This window comes from Platalea leucorodia, assembly GCF_965183815.1.
Source record: "Platalea leucorodia genome assembly, chromosome: 1".
In the NCBI taxonomy this organism is placed as follows: domain Eukaryota; kingdom Metazoa; phylum Chordata; class Aves; order Pelecaniformes; family Threskiornithidae; genus Platalea; species Platalea leucorodia.
In genome coordinates, this window is record NC_138823.1 from 25,402,663 (window position 1) to 25,428,984 (window position 26,322).

General features: G+C 40.1%; 1 protein-coding gene across 3 annotated transcripts in view; it reads right to left on the reverse strand.

Moving 5' to 3' along the window:
• CPQ (carboxypeptidase Q) overlaps nucleotides 1-26,322 on the reverse strand; it is a 164,172-nt gene that overhangs the window by 38,575 nt on the left and 99,275 nt on the right. For all 3 annotated transcript variants that reach the window (XM_082310230.1, XM_082310231.1, XM_082310232.1), the window contains 2 exons: nucleotides 19,431-19,542; nucleotides 358-449 (listed from right to left, as the gene is read on the reverse strand). In XM_082310230.1, the coding sequence (XP_082166356.1) occupies nucleotides 358-449; nucleotides 19,431-19,542 (204 nt within the window). The remainder of the gene's footprint in view (nucleotides 1-357; nucleotides 450-19,430; nucleotides 19,543-26,322) is intronic.

The window sequence follows — 26,322 nt, forward strand, 5'->3', positions numbered from 1 at the left end:
ATGCAAACAAAATTTATATTGCCAACATATGTGGATCATTCATCATTCATTCCCAGAAAGTTAGCATTGTTTGAAAGCTATGGCAGATATCATCATGAAATATCTGTTTCAGAACAGTTTTGTGACAGAATATCTTAGGTCAAGCGGAACACTTATATGTGTGGTGGCATCACTTTCTGTTAAATGTAAAATTAAGTTTACATTTATGATTAAAACCAGAAAATATACTTTCAGGCAGAACTGGAATCACTGGTTTTGGTTAGATATTAAGCTGAACAATTTGACAAAAATAATACGCAAGTCACAAGACTAGGGAGAAAAGTGCTGTCAAGCAAATCATCTGAAGATATCATTTACCTTGTGCAACTGATAGTATTGCTCAGCACCTATTCCTCCTTGCTCTTCTGCCGTCCATAGCACCAAGCGCAGAGTCCTTTTTGGGCGAAGTCCTAAAACAGAATTTTAAATATTGTTTTTAGTACTAAATATCCATTATATTTGAGCATTTTTTGCATTGGTCTCCACCCCACAATGGATGAAAAGCCTGGGTTTCCACTCAGTAATCTCTGCCTTCATCAAACACAACCTATTTCAAGTGTGGGTTTTGTTGTTGACAGCACTTTTTGTTTGTTTGGGGGGAAGGACTGGGGTGCGGGGAGAGAGCCCACGCGAGGAAGGAGTGGGCTGCTGTGGTGCCGCTACCAGCTGCAGTAGCACAAGAGAAGCACGTTTAGGGGACATACTGTAGGTGTCTGAAAACCGTAACATAAAATAACTGTCTTGATAGATTCCTGAGACATATGCTGCTGTCATTGCGAGGGTCTGCAAGTAAGTAACGCGTGTCCGCTTTCAGCACATCCAAATCAAATTTTCATGAGAATTACTGTTGCTTTGTCATGGTTAATTTATTACAATTAATTTGAAAATGAGCTGCTGGATTTTTATGAGAAATGTTTACCCATTTCAAGAACTGAGGGGCTCTGCAATATTATTTTGCTTTTTATCAGAGAAATGAAAAGCATCAATCTGTACTTTGGAATCTGAAATACGATCCGCTGCTGAATGTATGCACGGCTTTTTAAAACAAGGCAAACACAAGGCCATTCTACATTTTGCTATGGTAGCTCAATAAGAAAGATAGGTTCTCAGATAAATTTTGAAACCGTCTCTGCCATGGCAGATCTGAACAGATAGAAGTTATTGCCCTTTATTTATTTGATTGATTCTATTCATAAGCGAATACATTTGAGACATCAAACCTGAGAGCATGGAAGAGCAAACAGACCAAGAATAAACAGTGTTCTCCGTACAGTGTAATGCTAATTATGTTCGAGCAAAAATAAAGCCCCCAAAACTATTAAAAATAAAAAAATAAAAGAAAAGCCAGTGAGGAGACTATCACAAGCAATAAAGCATAAATTACCACACACACTTCTGTGCTGAGGAGAAATAATATCGGTATCACCATCAAAACTCATTTCATTTCTTAGCTGAAATGGATGAAGTTTACAAATAGACCTGACCTTCATTATTTTTTTTCTCTTGACACAATGAAAATCAACGGAGGATTTCTTTCTCAACACTACATGCCAGCAATCTTTGTAACTGAAGGCAGAGTATACAAGGAATAGTCAAAATCTGAAGAAAACACGTTAGATTTTCCAATATTTCTCAATGAAGGAAGTGCAAACAAGTGGTTTGAAGGTGTATTTTCTAAACGTTGATCTGCTGGCTGTGAACAGAAAGGTCGTCAAACCTCATTACTTTAAAGACAACCACGCCACATACATCCCAGTGGATTCCCTGCTCTTCTCCTAAATCATGACAGTACAGGATTAGCCTCCTTTGCTTTTCAAATCAGCCAGATGGCCAGTGAGGTAAAATTAAGATAATAAAATAGCCATCGGGTTGAAGTTAGAAAGATTTTAGGCCCAAAATAACCACAAATGTGTCAGCAGCTTGGTTAGAAGAGGTAGCTCTAAAGAAGAAAAGGTGCTGGGTATAAAGCATGGCCGGTCCTGCAGCACAGTCCCAATGGCACTGCAGTTTAAGTGGTCAATAGAGGTGTGTTTGTCATATCACAAAATACAAAGCACTGAAGCCCAGTCTCCAGCCCACCAGGGCAAGGCTGTGAAAGCAGCTTTGGTAGGAGATGCTGAGACAGGGGAGCAGCATCTCCTGCCTCCTCCCAGGCAAAAATCAAGATGCTTTGGTCTGCTACTGCTGTCCAAAGGGGGACTTGGGTCAGTGATCAGGGATGTCACATTCGGCTCCAATGGGCTGTAACCCTGGCCAATCTCTCCTGCTCTGCAGGAGCTTGAGAAGGTGTCAGCTCACTTGTGGGGAAGAAGTCTGAGGTACTTATGGGCGCCTCCTAGCCCATCATTGCATCTGTCCATTAAAGATGGGGAAAGAAAAAAGCCCTGCTGAGCTTCAGTCTTTCCAGTCCTGGAGGTGCTCCCAGATCAGCTCTTCCAATCTCACAGATTTCTGTCAGCAGATTCACTTGTGTGTTCTACTGAAATTAAATGGGGAAGTTAAAAGAAATAAATATATATATAAGCTATGGAGGCAGTTATTTTAAATACAGAACAAAGTCTACAGAGGAAAATTTAATTTCCTCATTATCTTAATCTGAAAGCGATAAGTATTTATCTACCTGTTATTAAAAACACAGCTATTCTGTACCAAAGAACATCAAACAAATCCAATACTCACAAGTAAAATGGCTCAGAATATTCTCAATGCACATTTTTATTAAAAAATATGAAGCACTGTACTGAAGTTACAATTTTTTTTTAATGAAATTTAACTATTTTGGCTTGCTTCTTAAAAACTACTGGTTCCTAAGCAAGGTATCATCTCCACGAAATCAGAAGTCTTGCAGACCACAGCATAAATATGTGTTGAAAAGGCATGCTAAAATAGCACTTGGACTAGAAAACTATGTTCTGTGATGGGTGTACCATGTAGAGGGATAGGTAGCAAATCTTAAAATGAAGGAAAACTGTTTCACAAATAAAATAGTATCTCTTTTTATCTATATAAATGACATATTACGTAGTTTAACAAAAAGGATATCAGAAGAAGAAAAAATTTAAAGTTACCCAGAACATTTAAATAGACCATTTTGGCAAAGTGCAGCAGGTTATAATTGCATTCATTGATGGATCAGTGCAGGGATCCTACAATGTCCTCCCTGGGTCACTTGGATCTGAGACGATGTAACTCAAATGAAAGTTGCAGAGCTCAGCATCTCTCAAAACCACTGAAATCCCACAGTTTCCATCCTACTGCAGCATCCCAATATAGAGAATACCAGAGGTTTACAGGAGGATAACATTCAGAAAGCGATAGCTGGTACTCAAACAAATTGTTCTTTCTAAGCCCACATAACTAAAATCAAAACTAAAACAACTATAGATTCTCCTCCACCTACAGATAAATTTACAGATCTCCAACGTTTTAGAAAAATGAAGTAGCTTTTTTCTCCCTCTGCCTTACCCTTAACTGGGAAACATAGTCACAGTTTACCACAAAGGTGCATTTTACTGATCAGCCTCTACATTCTTACGGTTTATCCCAAGCATAAGAAATACTATAGGGCACCTGGGCTACTAATTAAAGGACGAAATGAAAACATTGATGTGGTCAGTCTATGACTAAGGAAACGTGTGTAGCAAGTACACCAGGACGCTTGGCGTATCATATTCCCTCTGTGCTGGTGTGGCTGCTAGCCCTTTCATTTTCTCCGGGTAACATCATAGTTTATGATTGCTCTGAACACTTCAGTCATACTAAGATGCAGCTCTTATTGACTCTGTTTTCTGTTCCTTTTAAATTATCATAGAGTGCTCATGCTTGCAGATGTCAGCAGCAAGCCTACATTAGCCAAAATACCAAATGCTTGAGAAAAAAAGATTTGTAACGAAGTGGTACTAACTAATCAGTTTGACTTCAACCTCAACAACAATGAAGTATTTTGCCAAAAGCTTTTCTTTCATAACTTATGTAAAAGATAATTGTCAGCAAATAATGTGGAGATGCTACACACACACACGTATATGCATTTTACATTAATTTTAAATCTAAAATGGATATTTTCTAGACATTACAGTGTTTATTAAATCCACGCATGTTCTTACACATGTGGATGATCTCTCTGTGATAAGATACTTACCAGGATGCTATACAAGACCTGAATTTTATGTCCTACGTATCTTGCTCATGCTTGATAGAATTGAGACACTCCCACATAGCAAAACTGAAATGTATGGTTTGGTAAAAGCACAGACAAGTTATGCTCATGTGTCACATGTAATGTAAAAAAATAAATGTGCTTCACCCTCAAGATACCACATAAGCCAGGAGGAAGAACTTGAATTGTGCCTTTTTTTAATCAAATTAGAGATCAGTAGTGTAAATACTGAATTTCCTTCAGCAAATATTTTCCCATTTTGTAAACATAAATCCTTACTGATGAGGAGGATTAAGTACAAAGATACAGTATTTTCTAAGGAGACAGTGTATGATGGCTAATTAGACTTCTTCAAGAGAAGCCATCATGTTGTTATAAGACTGAACAGCTCTTGAAAATACAAAAAGCATTCCACCTTCGTAAAAAAGGATTTTTTCCCCTGCAAGCCAAGGCACAGGGATCACCCACAAGCAAATCAAATAGCTGTTCAGCTTACATGAGGCATATAAGCAAACTGCAAATTGGTGTGAGTAGTTTAACAGGTAAAGTATTTTAACTTGCATTTATAGTGTATTCAGTGGTAAAATACTATCTTCCTGGTTTTAATTTCTAAAGTCTATTTCTATGTCTTCAGTCTGCAAGCTGCATTTAATTCCCACCCCTGCTGATTTTTAAGAACATTCATAAGAAGTTGCATTAGCTGAAGAGAAGAGAAGCTCCTTAGCAGTACAAAGATGGGGCTGAAGCTCACCTGTATCCAATAAAAAGGAACATGGCTGTAGCCCCCACCATGTGCTCTGAAACTGTGAAGATCATGAGGTTTCTTAGAGCTTTGCCAGATTTACCCTCCCGAGACCCTGCATAAATGGCCCAACAAAGCCTTGAACTGAGCATCAAAGTAGAAGAAATTGCACTACCGGATCCCTTACTCCCTAATACTGCCTGAGCCACTGATGTATTTGCTTCAGGAGCTACTAGGGAGAGGTATATACAGATATATCATCCTCAGGTCTTGTCCACTGCTGCATTTAACACCACGAGCAACGCATTTTTCTGCATTATTACCCTGTGGCCTGGAATGTCTTTAAAAGGGTATTTATACAAAAAGTAGTAAGACACATGATGATGATGCTGGCAATCATTAAATTCCTAAGACACTCCCTGCCTTTTTCAGGTTTGCAGTTGATTAGGCATAGGGGATTTACTGTGTGACATTAGTTGGGATATTTCTATCATGCAAGCACTTTTCATAAAATGCCTGGAATTTCTAAAACCTCTGCCACAGCGTAAAAGTCAAAATAAAACCAATACTCCACATTTTGCTAAAGAAGACAAGAATTCACCATCAAACACAGTGGTACAATCTGCTTCCATTTCAAGTATCAGCATAGTTTTCTGTAAACAAGAATCAGATGGTATATTTAATAAGATCTCTGTTAAGCCCCTGATGTAATACCAATAATCTGGAACACTTCCCTTCCTTCAGCTATGTTACAATAGTGAAATTCCACTTGTCTAATGTGCTTTGTACCAGCTGAAATTACTCAAGCAAGACAATGACCTTACCAAGCTCAAACTCTGTGCTCTTAACTGCAGCAGATTATTGTCCATCTCCCATCCACTGCTTTCTGGAGCTGAATGTTTTAGCTGCACACCATTTATTTTCTCCCAGGCATACTGCAAAACATTGGCGCTCTCACTTGATACATCTGTGCCACAAATTTATCTTAGAAATGATTGCTTGAACAATTCGCAGAGGGCCCTGATACACACCTAATAAACCAGTCACCCATGGCTCGTTCATGTGATGGCATTCTGGTTTTAAAGGATTCGTTTGATGACAAGCTGCAGGTTTAGAGTTTGAAGTTGGAACACACACAGCATCGCCAAAGTTAAACATGACTACTATCCTTTTTAATGAGGCATTTACTTACACTTTTATTACTAGCTTGTCCTCACCCTTTTTAATTTATTGCAGTATTGACTGTCTGAAAACAGTGTCTTAGGAAACTATGTCTTTGAGTTTCCTCCATGCTATGTCTCCTGCTTTCCCCAACCTCTTTCCTGCTGTGTCTTCTTTGTTGCACAGTTTTCACGCAAATTTCCCAAGCCTCTTGCGACTTTACATTGCAGCCTTCTGCAAAAAAAAAAGCAATTTCTGGTCTATATTTTAGGGTCAGACCAGCTGTATCAACAGTCGTTCTTAATTGCTCTGTTTTGCGTACAACGCACTAGCAGTCCATTTATGCATCATTAAAATCCCCTCTGTCCTGGTTTGGGCTGGGATGGAGTTAATTTTCTTCCTAGTAGCTGGTATAGTGCTGTGTTTTGGATTTAGCATGAGAATAATGCTGATAACACACTGATGTTTTAGTTGTTGCTAAGCAGTGTTTATACTAAGTTAAGGACTTTTCAGCTTCCCATACTCTGCCAGCGAGGAGGTGCACAAGGAGCTGGGAGGGGGCACAGCCAGGACAGCTGACCCAGACTGGCCAAGGGGCTGTTCCATACCATATGACATCATGCTCAGTATATAAACTGGGGGGAGTTGGCTGGGGGGCAGTGATCGCTGCTTGGGGACGGGCTGGGTGTCGGTTGGCAGGTGGTAAGCAGCTGCATCACTTGTTTTTCCTGGGTTTTGTTCCTCTCTCTCTCTCTCGTTGCTTTCCTTTTAATTACAATTTTATTATTATTACTATTTTATTTTATTTCAATAATTAAACTGTTCTTATCTCAACCCATGAGTTTTCTTACTTTTGCTCTTCAGATTCTCTCCCCCATCCCATCGTGGGTGGGGAGGGTGAGCGAGCGGCTGTGTGGTGTTTGGTTGCCGACTGGGGTTAAACCACGCCAGTCCTTTTGGTGCCTAACGTGGGGGTGGTTACAGCAATGGAAGCAGAGGAACTAGCAACGCAGAGGCAAACCCGTCTGGGCTGCCGCATTGTGGCAACATGTTGCTGCCCAGGTAGAAAACCTGGTTGTAAAAGTACGTGACATAGATGATCACGTACCCAAGAGTCGGGCCATGAAGAACATCAAAACAACCAGCAGCTCGATCAGGCTGATAGATTGAAGTGGCTCAAGTGGATCTGGACTGGGAACATAAGGGTGAATTATTTCTAGCTCTGTGGGCCCATGACACCTCAGGCCATCAAGGAAGAGATGCAACATACAGATGGGCTCGTGATTGAGGGGTGGACTTGACCATGGACACTATTGCACAGTATATCCATGAATGTGAAACATGCGCTGCAATTGAACAGGCCAAGCAGTTAAAGCCTCTCTGGTATGGAGGACGATGGCTGAAATACTACTATGGGGAGGCCTGGCAGATTGATTATATCACACTCCCACAAACCTGCCAAGGCAAGCGCCACGTGCTTACAATGGTGGAAGCAACCACAGGATGGCTGGAAACATATCCCGTGCCCCATGCCACCACTCAGAACGCTATCCTGAGCCTTGAAAAGCAAGTCCTACAGTGACATGGCACCCCAGAAAGAACTGAGTCAGACAACAGGACTCACTTCCAAAACTACCTCATAGACACCTGGGTCAAAGAGCATGGCATTGAGTGGGTATATCACATCCCCTATCATGCACTAGCCTCCAGGAAAATTGAATGATACAATGGACTGTTAAAGACTACACTGAGAGCAATGGGTGGTGAGACGTTTAAACATCGGGATACACATTTAGCAAAAGCCACCTAGTTAGTCAGCACTAGAAGATCTGCCAATCGGGCTGGCCCTGCCCAATCACAACTCTTACATAGTGTAGAAGGGGATAAAGTCCCTGTAGTGCACATAAAAAATATGCTGGGGAAGATAGTCTGGGTTATTCCTGCCTTGGGAAAAGGCAAATTCATTTGTGGGATTGCTTTTGCTCAAGGACCTGAGTGCACTTGGTGGGTAACGCGGGAGGATGGGGAAGTCCGATGTGTACCTCAAGGGGATTTGATTTTGGGTGAGAATAGCCAATGATTTGAACTGTATGATGTTAATTGCTATGCAATACTTTATGTCATTACTACTATAGTTGTTATATACCATATCAATGGTATTACAGGAAGAATCACCCAGATTAACGAAGAACGAACTTTGATGAAACCGAGTAAAGTGCAGAGATGATGGAACCAGAACTGACTTCAGCACGCAACACCCTCCAAACTAGCAATGCTCTGTTAATTTTTTTTAATCTGGCCAAATATTCAGAGGGTTTTTTTCATTTTCTTTTAGATTTAATCTGCTAAAGTGGAAACTGTTTCACTTGTGAACAGACTGGGAAACAGGAGATTTTCTGAGATTTCCAGAATCTCAGTGACTGCTTTATTTCCTGGTTTAATTAAACTGCTGGGCTTCACAGCAAGTTACATATTTTAGCTCTCATTGCATTCTCATTACACTGCCTGTTTTTTATATCGGTGATAGTTTTAGTTATAATATTCCCTATTCTGGTCTAGACCTCAAGTGAAGTATCAAATAAGGTCACTTTCATTAAGCCACAATAACTTTTTAAGCCCTTTTTCTTTCTTCTTAATAGACTGTACACAGTTTTGGTGTTGCAGTCGTCTTTTCCGTAGTATTGCCAGAGTAAGAGCCCACACTTACTCTGCAGTTTTGGCCTCTGCTAGAGGTCCCAGTAAACTAAGGTCCCAATAAAGTCAGAATGCATAAATTCCTAACATTTGCTACCCAATTATATTGCTTTTCTGACAGGGTTCTGACAGCTTTTGAAACAGAAGACAAGAAGATTTCAATACTCCCAAGTATTTTAAAGAATGCTACCTAATTTCTGTATTCTGTGGCATAGGCAAGCTCTGTTTTAGAGAAAAAGCTCTTCCCCTTAGCATCCTGTTTGTCTGGCTAATTTTAAAGAATACACACCTATAGCAATAAACTGCAATTTACAGGATGACAGTAATAATGCCATTAATCGAGGATGTCCAGACTTCTTCCTCTGAAGATGAAGAAGTCATCTCCATTCTAAACCAGCAGGATTTTGGCTTTCACTCTGTTATTAGAAATACAATCCTCTATGATTCAGACAACGAATCTCACTATTTGTGCAGAAAAGTGTCTGTCTAGATAGATGTTTATTTAAAAAGAAATGTTTTTTATTTGAGTGAAAAATAATGATTTAACAGAGAAAATCTAAGGCTATTAAAGTTATAAGCGTCAAAAAGTAAGGCAAAGCACACCTTTTAAAAAACCTTTTAGTATTACTTAAACCCTGACTATGATATATTTCTAATTCTCTAGTGAACCTCAAATTAGACATGGGAAACAGCTTCTTGCTTTGGAAACTGCCTTTGTTTTCTTCTTAAAATAGTCTAATGCAATGCAATCTGCTTGATTTTTCTCTGTTGATACGAGTTTTGTTTGCAGCACTGAGGACGAGGTGCTTGCACAGGATAGCGCAGGGAAGCGAGTAAACCTCTGAGTCTTGAAGGTCTGGAGTAAGGAGAAATGAGGTCTCCTGGAGAAGAGGGGGAAGACAGAAATCAGGCAGGTCAGGGGCTGGAGAGCGGAAAATTAAAGTGGAGGCAGAAGCCAAGCTGGGTACTGCAGCTTCATCTCACCTGAGGCTGGCAGCATGCTCAGAGCCATGTTTTGGGGGGTAAAAGAGGACACGACTCTGCCACAGCCACAGAGCGGGAGCAGCTTTTTGGACAGGCCCCTGCAAAGAGGGTGCAGGGAGACAGCAAGGCCTGAGGTGAGCCGGGCTATGGAAGGACTGGGGCTTGAAGACCTCCAATGGCCAGCCAGCGACATTGATGGCAGTGCAGCGAGACACTGGGATTAATCCAAGCAATTTTATTTTTCTGTTTTTAGGGAGGCTGGCAAGTTTACGACAGAATAGCAAGGGCAGATTTACAGAAGAGTGGAGGTGGGAAATGTGAGAAGTTTTAGTTAGATTTATTTTAAGAAAGCAATGGAATATGTGAGAGGAAACGTCAAGGAAAGACCTGGATATACAAGAGTGGAGGGGAAAGCTGTGAATGATTTGCAAGTCTAGTAACTAAAAATAACACGGATTAAGCCTTTTGACCAGGGAGATGTGGGGGAGAAGAGGGAAGCGCAGCCCAGAGCCCAGAGCAATGGGCTGCAACGAAGCCAGGCTGCTACGCTGCCAGAGCGAGGGTTTCTTCGGGGGCCACCTCCTGCCACCTGGCAGCACAGCTCAGGGACAGCTCAGACGAGAAGCGCTGACAAATGTGCTCTTCTGCACGTGGGGTTTTAAACAAAGAATGGGTTAGTATAGTGTCATGAAGTCAATACAAGTCATGTCCACAAAAAAAAAAAAAAAAAAAAAAAAGGAAACACAGTGCTTGCCTGTTTACGTGTAAAAACAGCAAAGCCTCCAGCCAGCAGAACACTCCTCCATCCCCTGCCCCTAATCCTGTTGCCAAGTTCTCCAAGTCCCACAAAAGGAAGAGGACACTGTCCATATTTAAAACACACCTTACTCCTCTTTAAGAAAACCTCCTTCCTTAAAGCTATTTGGACATCTCATCAAATTGTGGAGCAGAAAAGGCAATGCAGGACCCCGCTCCCTCACTCTCTAGGATTATAACCATCAACCATGGTTTGACCTGACTGAGTGGTGGCTCTGCCTTCTGCCTCTGCTGCCCTGATCTTTGGATCAGAAAAAACCCACATCTGTTAGACTGTCCTCAGAGCTGAGGAGTCACAAAATGCACCAGCCAGACATGTCTCCCCATACTGAAAAGATATACCTTAAAAAAACTGACAGTAAGGACAAGATGCCCCTGACTTCATCTGGGAAGGATTTCAGCATTTCACCATGTCAGCCACGTAACACATTTGAAAAAAAAAATCACAATGGCCCCTGTCGCCAGATTTTTAATATTTTTATAGATAAACAAAGCACACAATTTATCTTGAATTTCCTGGGTAAGTTAAAGCTTGCAGTGAACCAGCAGTCTACAGGACATAGGGCAACACTGTTATGGAGGGCTGTATGCCTAAATTTACTGCCAAATTCACAACTTTGTACGTCTGCAGTCACCCCTCTGCTATGCCAGCCCAGTATGGAAATTGAAAATTTAAGTATTTGCCAAATATGCATTCAACCAAATGTTGAAATGAAGGAATAAATGCAGTTCTAGTGTAACAGCATATGCAGATATTTCATACCAAGTAGATTTAATAGATTTCCAAAAGGTGAAGGTCAGAATAAAATATGCAACTTTGGGGAAGTGGAAAGAATGTAAGAACAAGGAGTTAATATTAGACATATTTAAAAAGAAAAAAAAAACCAACCTACAGTAAAAACAGTCATTTAATCACGTTTCACAACATATCTCCTAGGCAGCAAACAACTATACCACCACAGCTATAGGAAATTCAGAAAAACATTTAACAAAATTTTTGGCAAATAGGTTAAAATTGCAGTTATATGACTTCAATTAAACTAGCAGAAAAGGAATGGCTCCAGTGAACATTTTTTTAATAAAACAGATCTTTAGTCCTTATATATTAGCCAGTGAATTTGGACTCAAGCAATGTAACTTTATACAAAGACTACAGTGAGCTGCATAAAAATCTGTCTTAGGGTTTTCCAGTCACGTTAGTTACAGATATAATTCAGATGAGAGTTACAATTTCAATTTTAAATAAGTTTTAAGGGGAAAAAACTGTCCCATCAACTACTTATGAGTTACATAAAATGTAACTCAGGTAATACCTTAAAATTCTTGGGTGCATTGTTTTAAAACATTTCTGTAGTTTTCTGTGCCTTTATCCTATGAAGCAGAGATTTGGTTGTACCAGATCCATGTCTGCCTCTGTAGCAAAGTTGACTCATGAAACTCCATTTCCCCATAATGCTGGCAAAGAGGGGGAAGTACACATAGCACCTATCACCATACATTTCTCCCTTTCTCGTGTCCATATAGATCATCGTCTAGGAATGTAGGAAAGCCGTCTAAAAGGTGTGATGGCTGGGATTAGCCTTTGTCAACAATCATCCTTCCTTCATCAGGCTGCTCTAGCAGCAATGGCATCACGCATCCCGCCCTGGGTGCGGAAGAGGAAAATGTGCCCTGTTCATCGACTTGACACCTGGTATTCACTGGCTCTGGCAGCTCCCCATAGCAAATATTTTTCTACATGGAAGAACCAGGATTCCCAGAAGCACTTGGAGGCACAGTCCAAGCAGGAGACTTCCTGGTCTCATGTGGCACGCAGACATGACCGAACATGAGCTCAGTGCACGAGACAACAGCAAAAGCGGGGAAACGTTTACTCTGTATCACAATCCATCACTATAGTGGTCTTTGGAGCGCAGTCTTTCCTGGAGTCTGTACCGACTGCTTCAACACAGGCAGGAGTTCAGATAGCAATAACTGGCAATGCCTTACACTGCTGCAGTTCAAGCAACTGAAGGGAAAGAGGATTAAGTTTGTGATTTGGCAAATTCACAGCACAGCCACTGGGCTTCTTCTGAAGATGCACCCTGTAAACACATGGACTGGGCAGTACCTGGTGGACACGTGTGCACCTCTGGGCTTGGCAGGGCACCAAAAGTTGACCAGCGATGGCACGAGCGAGACCCAAACACAGCCAAGGAAAGGTAGAAAACACATTTCTGAACAAGGAGAGGGAGCTTGTGGGTAAATGTTGCTGAAAGAAACCTGGGATGTGAACAAAGGACATGTTGACTATTTGATTCCTCCTGTGCTAGCAGAGATGAGACTCTGAAAATAAACTAGACCATAGTGTCAAGTAGCAGACCCCGTCAGCTTCTCTTCTCAACAGGAAAAAAAAAAAATTGGCTCCAGCTGTTTTAATTAAAAAGAGACACAACAGTTATCATGTCTGAAGTTTTTAGGAAGAAAGCAGTGAAATTCATCCATCAAAACTGACTGCATCTCTGACTCCAGTGAGGTCTCTACTGCAGTTAGGAGGCACAAAATATTACGCTTGGAAAGCTGACGCTGCCATACGACCACCTTCTAAAGACCTTTCTCTGTTATTGTCGTTATTGAGTTCCCTCAAGCTCCCTTTAAGGACAGGTCCTGCATTTCTAGCGCTGGAGTGTGAAGTGGCTTTGGCAGGGTGCTCCTTGGGGCGGGAGCAGGGCAGAGCGCCTGTGGCCTCGGCTGGGAAATGCCCCTCGGCCAAGAGATGCAGGACCACAGCTGGATTAGGAGCAATGAGGCAGCACTGGCTAAAGCTCTGAAATCATCGGATACATACTACCTGCTTCTTGCTCAAATACATCGTACACAAGTATTAGTCCTGAGCAAGACCAGCATGGCCGCAGCAGGAGGCTTGAAATGGTGGGAGAGGAACACAAATACCTCCTTCACAGAAACTGGCAACCAACATCCAGAGCAGGATCGAGTCCTACAGGCTGTCTGTCCAACCTATATAGCCAACTAAAGGGAAAATACGGCTCCAAAATAATTTTGTCATAATTTTATGGTGATTTTTTTATGAGTAGCTGCTTAACTAGTCTGTTATCTCACCTGGAAAGGCAGCTTCTTTTGTAAACCTCATGTGACGTGGGGACAAGAGAAACTGTGTTTCAAATGACACCAGAGCATTAACCAGACTAACATGAAAATGCTGAGGCAAATAGCATTGGCCATCCCCAGAGACGCCTTTTTTGCACACAAACAAATGCAAAATTGGAGAATTATAAATGCAACCTGAAGACAAGTTGGGTTTGAGGTTTCTAGACTGTAATTAGCAACACAGCTGTTGTTCTGCAAAACTAGAAAAGCCCAATATGCTTGAGTGCTGTCTCTCCTACAGCTTCCAAATGCCACCACATCACAGCTCATGCAACACCCCATGGATTCCCTCGGCTTAAAGGTGGGAACCCCTCAGTCCTTCCTCCCTAAAACACCCGCAGTGCCTTCCCATCATCTCTAAATTACCCCAAACAACGCTCTCACTACCGACGTAGCAATATTTGCTACCTATCACACAGAGTTTGCAGGCAGATTAAAAAGAAAGAGGCCCTGCTGCTTACACCAAAGCTACACATGTGCTGATTAACCAGGCGCTCGTCATCACAGGGAAAGGATAAAAGCGGAGTTTCTTCCTGCCTTTCCCTCAGCTGGGACAAATATGCACTCACCCAACTCTCCTCAATCATCTATTTGGAAAGAACATATCGGAACTTCATATTCTAAATACTTCTATGCCTCTATCAAATTTAGTTAAAATTGATCAAAAGGTTAAAAACTGCAGAGGGCTATGGAGGGCGGCAGCTGCCAGACACAGCTGCAGGCAAACTGCACATTGCACAAGCTTGCTGCCTCGGATACCCTGCCTGCAGTTATGAAGGGTAATTTCTTAAGCATCAGAAATCCTCAGCTAATCGCAACAGCCCTGGCTCCACTGAAGGAAAGGGAGTTTACCAGTTCAGACCAGCTCACGAACTGCCTCAGTGCCTCTAAAGACATCTTTATTCCCAGAAAAAGGAATAAAGAGCAGTAACTGGCTGAAACTTTCATCTTTCTTCACATCAACAACCTCTATGGAAACACTTCCAGTTCTTCAGTTTTTAAGCACATAAGCCATGAAGCAGCTCGCCGCAGATCTTGCCGATCAGTGGCGCGTATAAGCTTCAAGAGTTCCAGGAAAAAAACACTGTTTTTCTTTCCTTTGTGCTTCATTAAACTTCAGCGTTAACCAGGAGAAAAGACCCATTTGGAAAACATTAGTCAATACGGCCACCAGTTGGTGAATTTGTCTGAGCTTAGCTACCGGCAAAACAAGCAGCTGTGAGAGTATAGTTGATACGGAGAATTTGATACGGGTGCACTAAGGAAAACACTTCTGTTTACTCCGGTCAGGAGATGTCTACAGCCAGTGCTGGTACCAACAGGTGCACAAGCCGGTACTGACATTTAACTGTACGTTGCTGAAAGCGTTGTTTTGAGAGTGAAGCTGCAGCCACAGGGAAGAGAAGAGGTAGGGTTCAGTTTTCTGTGCAGGGTGGCTGTGGAAAAGCCACTGGGAGTAAGATTCACCTTGCTGAAATGTAACCATCTAAAAGTCAGCGTTTGCTCTGAATTTGCTGCCTGTGCTTCCTCCCTGGAGAAGGAGGAGAGGGAATGGCACCTCCAGCAGGTGCCCCCTTCCCGTCAGCCTGGTAGATGGGCAGAGAGACATTATAGCTATTAGAAGCAAAGTGTTCAGACAAACTTGAAACTTTCCACTTTTTAGCTCTTGTACTTTCCAGGTCTAACTGAATCGTTATAGCTCTAAACAGTATTTAAAAACTTCAGTAGTTCACAATCTGGCCCTATGTTTTTAAGGTACTACTCTTTTGAGATGTATACATGGGATTTTACATGAATTAAATCTTTTTATTCCACTCTTTGGTAATATAATGCAAAACTATTTCAGTTCACTCTGGCCTTCATGTAGTTGCCTTTCTCTCAAAAAGAAACAACGTTTATGTGAGTCAAAAAGTGAAATGAAAAAAATAAAATCCTACCAAAGTTTCGAAGTTTTGAAGACTGTAAAACTGCTTCAGATTGTGCTACTGTTACATGTCCTCATAGGGAACGTGTAACTATTACGGTGTCTGAAAACACCAGAAAGAAAAAAAGATACCAATACGGTACAGAAACTGCCAGCTCAATTAAAAAAATAAAGGCTAACACTGAACATTCAGGAAATACAAAGGCTAACACATTAAGTAACTGATTTACCTAGAAATAAAAGCAAAAACTGTTAAAAAATTTTACTTGAGGCCAGGAAACAAGCTGTACTGCTTAATATAAAATATAACCATCTTAAACTATAATTTTAATGATTTTTCAATGAATTTCCTGTATTTGGTCCTAAGCCAATAGCTACTAAATGGTTCAGGGAGGAGGTTATGTTGAAAGCATGGAATGGTATTTAAACTATAATCGTTCTTCAAGTACTACATCGAATTATCTAAATCCTAATTAACAGGCATAACTTGTCTCCACCAGCCACATCCAAGGGTCACAGTGATATTATGATGAAGTGCTGTTAGATCATCACTGAACAAAACTGCTTAAACAGCGTAGTAATATCTTGCTTTCATGGAACCATGAACCATGGAACCATTTCTGGGCCATGGCAGAAGTAGTGGCAGTATTTCTCACCACACGACACAAACTTCATATTCTAGAATTCGTATTTCAGAATGCTCGCTTCAGCTTTAAGATGTATCACCATAGCTGCAAGACCAGTTATATTCTGGTAAATGCAGACACAGTTTTTATGGCTACACAATGCACCATGGCTTTAAGACTCCCAGTACACAGTAAAAAAATTCTACACATGCATACGGACAAGCCAGTTGAGTTGCCTTATCCCCATCTCAAATGTATTTGGTGGACTAGTCTGAGACTAAATTTATCAGGGTTCAAAAGGATATTAAACCAAGTCTCCACAGTTCAAAATATAATGCTCACTCAAAACACAATCTATGGAATTGATTTTAAACAGAAGTCATTAATTTTGTTTCTCACACAATCTGCACATCTGTTATTTTGCTGTCCTTTTTGGCAGATGTTATGTGCATCGTAAGATACAAAATCTGCATTAACCAATCTGCTATGGAAGACAATTTCTGAAAGGCCCTATCGCCCATGGTTATCTACAGGTTAGATGTGATGACCCAGAAATCCTCTCCCAGCCTCATGTTCCTGCAGAACACTGGTATAACACGAAGAGCTGAACACAACAGAGGGCATCAGCAACGGCTCCGGCATTTCCCAACTGAGAAAACAGCATTTCACCACAAACACACAGGCTGCTACCAGAGGAAATCACATATTTGAACAAGCAGAGTGATGCGTTTCAGTCATGCGTGAAGGGAAACCCAGTGAATCAGAATTATACAATGCCACCATGAATTTGCCCTTAAGAGACACAAACCAGTTTATTCTGAATGGAATAGAGTCAGCAAACACAGAAGCATATTTTTTTTTTTCCTGAAGGTGTAGGGAGCATAGATAATTTTCCAAGAATCATAAAAGAAAGATTAAAAAACACTAAAAGAAGGAGTAGGCCTGGATTCTTCTGTAGAAGAATCCTCTTTAGTTCACTTTTAAAAGACCAAAAATTAAAACAGATGCACTTTGTTTTCGGTCACAGACTGATATTCCAATCATTCCGAGGCTGGGAAAATGAGAGATAAGAGGTTCGAATAATGCAAAATAAAGGAATAGGAGGAATTCACAGGGATGTCTGATGTTCACCACTGCAGTATGAGAGTGGCTAATCACATAACAGAGCTTGTCTACAAAGAGCTCTTCAAGAAACACTGAGATTGTTCAAGTGCACAAATCCTTCTGACTGGAAGCAGGGAAAGATAGTTTATTATTTAAACTCTGGCAGACCTAAGAGCAGGAGCAGTAGCTGATTTTAGTTTTTAATGAATACGTGGTGCATTCCTCTTGACCACAGGTTACAGTTCTGGAAAAAGGGAATAATGAGGAAAAATAGATTCCTCCTGATGAAGGGGGAAAAGCATCCTTGTGTATCAATTTGACAATCTAAGAAGTCTGTTTTGAACTAGTTTTGAGGGGTATAGTGACAAAAGCCCATATGGAAGTAAAACCAGCAAAAGACTACAGATCAAGCAGTAAGACTGGAATTTGCAGTTTGGAGACCAGAAATCAGACTAGGTCACAGCAGACTGGGAACAGCAGGACACCAGACCAAACTTTGAGAGGCTGAGTGTCTGGAGAACACAGGCAGATGACTGTGCAACCACAGCTCCCTCTTGCACATACACCAGCCCTATCTCATCTTACCTTGTGGACCATCTCTCCCACCAAACACACCCTAGGTAGGCATATGCAGACCATGCCCTTCTACAATAACACACTGTCTGCAGCCCACTTCTACCCACAAGTCAGATGGAGCCCATGTGTAGAAGAAATTGGCCTTCCAGATCCCACACAGGGGGGCTATGCAAACCAGGAGGCAGTAGGCTGAGCAAGTCCACACTGGTATTTTATCCATAGCACTACTGGAACAGACATATCCAAGCTAGAAGCTGCCTTTTCCTCTTTCTCTCCTTTTTTATCTACATTTAGCATTGACAGCATGGGCGTTTAGTTCAACTTATACTTCTGCTGAGCAGAAATTCTGGAGGAGGGAGACCAGCATGTCCAGGGTTGACAGCCTGTGCGCTAGAGTATCAACTTCAGAAGAGTCCAGCTGATCTACAGACCAAATTCCAGAACACAGTCACCTTGCCACCCTGCTGATTACCAAGAATGATTCAAAGAAGTGATCCCTGGAAACAGAATGTTGCTCTGCATCCCACAAACCTGCTGTAGCAGGATACTACAGCGTGCAAGGCCTCAGTGTCAAACGTTGCTTGACAAGACATATGAGCCCACAACATCTGACAGATCACCATGGTTAAGCCCAATTTGACAGAAGTGTATCCTTGTAATGATGAGACTCAAGAGTGTGCTTCCTCTGACCTGGATTACCTTTGCCAAGGAAATTAGCTGTCACAGTCCAAAGCAGAGCCCAAGCATACAGCAACATAAAAGCTGCATAATCAGGAAATCAGCCCTCAAGTGCAAAGCTGAGAACATTGGAAATATGAACTTCTGTGAAGTTTAGAATAATTTTAGCTGAATATCTTTACATGTACATGAAAGGGAAAAGAACAGAGGCAGGATCATTGCCTGGATCCAGTCCTAGTTACGTGCTCTTGAGAGAGACTTAGGTGAAATTGTCTTGAGAAGTTATCAAGAGCAAGGTAAGGGGTTGGGAATTAAATTAACTGAGTAGCCGCTGTCAAAGCAACATGTAGGACAGTGAAAGATTTAGGAACGTGTTGAATGACAATGTTTGCTTAAAAGGCAGAGAACAATATCAGAAGGCTATCTGTGATTTCATGAAGCTTAATCTTCATTAACAAGGACGAAGTCATTAAGACAAAATGAAAAGGAGTGACTTCCTTCTAAGGTGCCTAGATATTACATCTTACACTGAACTTTCATTGTATGATGATGGTGACCATGCAGGCGCAAAGCATTTTCTAGACCATTGGCTGATGTGTTGCTTCTGGATGACCCCTGTGATGAAAGAAGGAGTTTAACAGACAAACTTTCAAAATATTTATACTAAGTATGAATATTTGCAGTCAGAGGAATGAATAAAATAGAAAATCCAGTTTAGACAATATACAAAATGTCCTGGAAATGTAATGCATTAAAAATATTTTAAAATTAAATATTTACCCAGATCCTTAATGAGTGATAATGCTTCCCATGATATAAATGCTCCACCACCGTCATCCATAGCTCCCTGCCCAACGTCCCAGCTGTCCAGATGTCCACTGACCAATACAATCTGGAAAAGCAATTATGAGAAAACATATCTACATGAAAACACTGAATCAGAAAAGTCAGTTCAGCATTTAAGCATTTTAATGATTTTGTCATAAATTTGGCTTTTTAGTTTAGAACGGGAGGAAGGAAACATTTCAAATAAAACCAAAACATCATTCTCTTAGTCACTGAATATAAATCTGGGATGACCAAATGCATCCTACTGCTTCAAATCACTGCTTAAATCAAACTAGATATGCTGTGAGAAATGTTTAAATTAAAGGTTTTGTCTTGTACATTAACAAGGTGCATACTTCCCAGAGATACAGGACTACTAAAATGCAGAATGGTGAAAATTTCTTTCACATTCCAGCTGTTTAAGCCCTTAGGCATGAAATTTGATTAACCCTATTTTTGGGTGCATCAGGAAGAAATATTATCTTCGACTGAAGTATTCCCAGACAGAGGCTGTTGTTTTATTATATATCTATGGTTCTTGCCACAGAGGACCTCTGATTTATTACTAGATCCCCTATGTGCTACAACAATGACAAGGTATTTTATAGTTCCATTAGTCATAAGGATATTTTAAATTAAAAACAACATGGTAGCAAGTCCCATATGGGTTTTCTGCAAAGAAAGTTTTGGGGCTACAGAAGAGTATAGTAGTATACGTATCTCCAGAAACACCCAGTTTCCGATCTGAACTCTTCGAATGTCGACAGGCAGCATCAGACCAATACCAGAAGTGAGACAGTTCCCTAACTGGATATGAAGCTGAAGGGCTGATGGATCTATGATTGCAAAGGAGAGGTCAAGGAGGGACGAGAACTCTGAGCTGAGCAGGCTGTGTGGTAAAATGATGCAATAGGACAAAAACAAGAGCAGGGAGCTGCTGAAGTGCCCCAGGAATCTTTGAAGAACTGGTACCAGTAAAGAGTGCCCTTGGGACAGGGTGGAAGCATCCAACCCATGACAGTTCAGCACTGAGGAAAAACTGAAGGAGACCCTGGAGCATCCGCCTGTGTCCTGCCCAGAACTGGCCATACATGAAGGGACGCTTCCCACTCTCTAGTCGGCTGATGTTAAACAGGTCTCAGAGTTGTAGAATCTAGAAAAAGGTGAAAAATACTCATTCCTCCTGCCACCTTCTTCTCCCTAAGGGACAAAGATCTCCTGGCACATCATCTCAGCTTTCATTCATCACAGGACAACTACTCTAGCATGGAAAATGAGAACATAATGAATTTTTCCTATTATCACCCCTGGAGGGTGAGAGCCTATGCTGTCAAGTATGCAGTTAACATTGCAACGAACTAACTTGGGGCCCAGGCATGAAGATCTCTATTTTCCCCTTCTCATGAGAGAAATCTTAGTACTTTTTCACTGGTTATTAAAAATAATGGACAAATAGATCATAATAAGACAAAAAGCAACAAGTGCTCATCAAACAACCGTGTTTTTTCATCCAACCAAATGCACACTCAGGTAACACAACTAAAAGGCCCCTTTGTATTAAACAAGGGCCATGATAAATTACTAGTCATACCCATTGTATTGCCATATATCCAACCAGAATGCACCAAAACCCTTGAAATTTAGAAAATACGCTGAAATGTTTATAAATGTGTATATTATAAAAAACAGAAGTGTCATGCCTTAGAAGCTGGAAAAGCTTGTGATCAAAATCTGAAAAGCAGCTTACTCTTTCCTTCTCAGATGTTTCAACTCTCTTTTTTGCTTATCCAGCCTTAACTCAACATGTGCTTGCTTTCCAGCACAGGCTGATTTTCTTGGTAGCAGACAGACATGCTGCAGCCTTTACTCTAAAACCTCTCCTCCTTCACAAGCACTTAAATTTGGACAGCAGGCCCCCTCTGTAAAAGCCTCAGATTTACTCACAGGAGGTATTCCTACAATTTAATGTCATGATCCTCCCAGGCCCGGCGTGAAAGACTGCAAACAACATGTTTTCCGGGGATGCTGCCCTGCAGTAGAAGGACTTAATCTGTGGCAGCCCTCTGCTACAATAACAACATAGCTTGAAACCAGATAATCTAAGAAAAGCCATGACAGATTTGGAGGTAGAAACCTTTCTGAAATGAGAGCAGAAAAGAAGTGCCCACTGCGGTACTCCTTGCTCTTTTTGTTTTCTTATAAGGGAGGACTAAGCACACACACACACGCTTGCAGGTGGTGAGGGCAATGCGTGAATGAACTCAAAGCAGAGTGCAGCCCCACTGCAACTTGCCTATGGGGGACAGGGCTCAAACAACACCACGCTTTGCAGCCGGCTGATGCAGACATATTACTGTCTACAATAAGAAATTTGATGATGATGATGATGATGACAATAATAATAATAATAATAATAATAATAATAATAATAATAATAATAATAATAATAATAATAATAATAATAATAATAATGTTATAAATAAAATAAATCATAAAATAGAATAAAAATAATAAATAAAATTACATAATAATAATTTTATTTATTTTATAATATATTTTATATTATTTATATATATTTATATTTATATATTTATTTTATAATATATTTATATAATATATTTAATATTATTTATTTAAAATATAAATATATTAAATTATATTTATTATTTTAAAAGAACAGAAAAGGCTCTGAGTGAAAGCACAACTGTCTGCAGTATAAAGGGCATCTATTCCACAACTTGAAAATTGCCATGCGGTCGGTTTGTTCTTCAAGCAAAAACTGGTTTTAAGAAGACAACCATGCACTCTCCTGGGAAACAGAGCTTCAAGCTGAAGTTATTATTTAGAACAAGTTTCTAAACTCATTGAGAGAGAACCAAGTTTACAATAGAAGCGACGCCTTGTCTTTAGCAGTGAAAGAATACCTCACTAAGGCTGTTCCCTCGCAGCAATCTCAAGATGAGCGCCTGAGAGGGAATTACTCCTCATTTCTGTGAAACGGCACATATTGCAACAGCAGGAAATTCTGAATCAGAAGAAGGGGGTGTAATCCCATTTGGGGTTACAGACTCCAATCATAAAGCATCTTTACCAACTCCAGAACATTATAACAAAACATATCAAGGTTCAAGTGGATTGAGAAAGTCAGATAATTTTATGGATGAACTTTTACTTAAATTTACTTAAGCTGATGCCAAAAGCAATTACCTAAATACAACCAATGTACTTCTATGAGAAAGTTTTTTCAGAACAGTTGTTTTTTTAAACTATCATGCTTTTGTAGCAGCTGCTAAAATGAAAGTTTCAGTTGATCCTGCTGATAGCTAGCCATAGACGTTCTTAAAATAAGACACAGTCATAAAATAACAAAACCACTATGTTTATCTTGGTCTTTAAGTAGATACAATGTGTCTGGACAATGAATGGAAATATTTCCAAAATTCACTCTAAACTACTATATAATTTAAAATAATATTATAAAATAATAGTAGTATAATACTCTGTACAGGTGGGCTAGTAACAAAGGCAGTTAAAGCTATCAAGGACATATGATTATTGCATTTTCCACATTGCTTTCAAATTTGTTATGTGATTCTCAGCTCCAAATCTACACATAGACTAATCACTTACATTTGCACAAAACATCCCTATAGAAATGTCAGCACATGCCAACAGAATGTAAGCATTGCAAAGCAATGTAAGTAAGTATATGTAATTATAAGTATTTGTTTAAATATACAGAGAAACCACAAGCAACTGTATAGGACAGTGCAAATACAGCGATACACATCTGCCAAATTGACCAAAAATAAATTTAGGATAAGACAGCTTGCATGCAACATAACAACTTAAGACTTGGCTTTCCTGCAGTGACACAGCTAAGAAATGCTACTCCAGATACAGTCCTGAGACAATACAACTGAAGCAAAACTGCAGGAAACATTTCAAATAGAAGATGAGTTATTCTATTTCCTTCTGCACCAGCATTATGATCTCTATTGGATGCCTTTAAGTCATGCCCAGCCCTTCAATCAAGCATATTGAAATATTTTGAAATTTATATTATATTTTATATATTTATATAAATATATATTTTATATTTTAAAACGAAGAAGATTAGGAAGAGGAACCACCCATTCACATATATTTGCATATGTCATGGAGTTATCCTTTTCTAAGCAGGATGGTTTTTGCCACTGAAAAATAATCTCCCATTCCATACGTAAAAAAAAAATCTCTCATTCCATATGTAGTCACACATGCCTATTGCATTTGTCACGCAGTAACTTCATAAAATGTAGGTGAACTACCTTCTGCTTGGTTAGAGGGAATTTTAAGAAACGTCCATTCCGCTTTTAATTAGTCTTCACAATCTCACTTGCTCCTGTAGGTACAAGGCAAAAACTTCTTTCTATGCAACGTTAGAGATCATAAATAATAAATATTAGGAAAAAAATTGTAAGTAGCATTTTCAATCACGGAATTTAATCTAGAATAACATTTGTATCAAGTTGTGAAAACCAGCATGCAAAGTTACTTCATGTCACTGAGGCAGATGGTAATGGAAGAGTAATGAAGTCATCATTCATCTTTGCCCTTCATGGATGAAGAAGACTTCATGGATGGAGGTTAGGGTCCACAAAGTAGGACCTTTATTTATGGAACCTGGCTAGCAACACATTCTCTTAGAAAAGCTTAGTAATAACTTTCATTATCCAAACCACTGAAAAGTATTTTTCCTTACATCTTCCTCCAGCAGACGGGGAAGATAAGGAGCACCTTAACTTGCATGGAGAGGACAGAAAACTTAAACAAGGATCACATACACAGAGAATGGGATGACCAAGAACTATACAGGATATTAGAAACAGATCAAGCATGTTTAGCCAAGACACATTCAAACTCCAAGTGTCTGTATGCCAAAACTTCAAGCTAAAACAGTGACGTGCTCTAGACTGTAACTTGAGTTCTTCTCAACTGCTCGCCCACATTTTCAGCCAAATACTGCCATGAGGTAGTCGTTTGCTCAGGCAACGCAGGTCTACGGTGTTCCAGCCCAGTTCCCAATTACCTGGAAACTCATGAAAAGCATTTCTGTTCAAATTTTTGTCATTCTTTTTTCTCCAGTTTGCATCTAAATAGGTCCATCTTAAGCTCTAGGTATCGCAATAAGGTCTTACATTATTTGACTGGATATTTTTTCTGCATGAATCCCCTCCCAGTGCATGGGATATTTGTACAAAACTTAAACGTATGAACACCACATACATTTGTGTTTGGACAAAAATTAGAGAAAAACAGAAGTCAGGTAAGAATTAGGATCCCCTAGTCAATCCGATCAAAAAATTGCCTATAAATTCTCTCCTTCCCCAGATACTTATTACTCTTTTTACTCACACAAACACTCTCTCACTTCACAATTTCCTATATTCCCCAGTCCCAAACAAAATTTCTGATGCTAACTTAAACCATGACTGAAAACCTCTTAATCCCAGCTTCTCAGAGAGAGGAATGCAGCACCAAAGTCAGGCCTGTGCTCCAAAGCATAGGGAGTACATTTTGAGTAATCTACCCATTTGGATAGCATGACAACTATGAACTGCCAGATGGCTTCAGTTTATAAGCATCTAAAGATTTTCTTCATTTCACCATGTTAACAGCATGAGAACAAGGGAAAAGAGAAAGACAGCATATCATGTACCTAACTAGCGGGCAAATAAAACAGCTGGCAGGACTAAATTTAAGCCCATCATGCTTAACTTGCCTTCAAAACTATGATTAAACAAAGTCTTCATATGCACAGATTTGGAAATTAAGAGTAGTAAATCTGGCACGGCAATTTTAGGATGTATTAGCATCATCCGCAGTAGTGCCTGCAAATATGTTCTGGAAAATAGCAACACAAACCAATATGCTTTTCTACTGCTTAACCGAATAGCAAAGCTGGCACTAGTGTCCACAGTCACCTCCCTCTTTTAAAGTAATTCTTAGTGTGCAGACTGCATTCTCTCTCATTTTTAGGAAAAAGTTCTGTCATCTTAAAGGAATACAATTTTGGTGTGTAATTAGGTTTTTTGCCCTGACCCATTCTCTCCCCTACTCCACCTTAAACCTTTCTCCCTTCACCGACACAAACGACAAATTAAAGAGTTATCTACTCTTCCTACTTGACACTTCATGTCCAGGCAGAACACCATTCCTGTATAGAAACCAACATTCCTCAAGTTTTAAAATATTTACAGTAGCTATGTATTTGTGTCATGCCGTAAGATTCTGTAAATCAGCCCCTTGGCTTTTCCATCAAAGGCCTTCCAAAATCTAAACAATCAGAACTTGTAATCCTATGTGCTGTAGCAGCACAGAGGCTGCAGCAAATGCATCGCACATCATCTTTCTTTCTGGAATCCAACCCAGCTCTTCCAACAGCACGATAGAGACTCTAAGGAAACTTCTCAAGCACTGCGAAATAGAGATAATAATTTAAATAGTTCTCGCAGGGACACCGTGTTTTGTATCTATACTACTATGGTTTCAAGCTCAGCATCTCAACATTTTGGGAAGACAAAACTGACAAAGTTGAGTGCCCATCACAAACGTAACACTATATGGCATGGGATTAGGTTAGATATATACATATAATATATATTATATATATATTTTTTTTAATATAATCTCTCCTGTATTTGAAAATGTGTGGTTCATTACTACCAGAAAAAAATACTTTGTCCAGTTATCTTTAAACACAGGTCTACTCTATTGTGTGTAATTCCATCAACTTCAACCGCTAAATTCAAGCACAGAGCTATATCAGAGATATTCAGCTATAAAAAAACACTTACTTGGT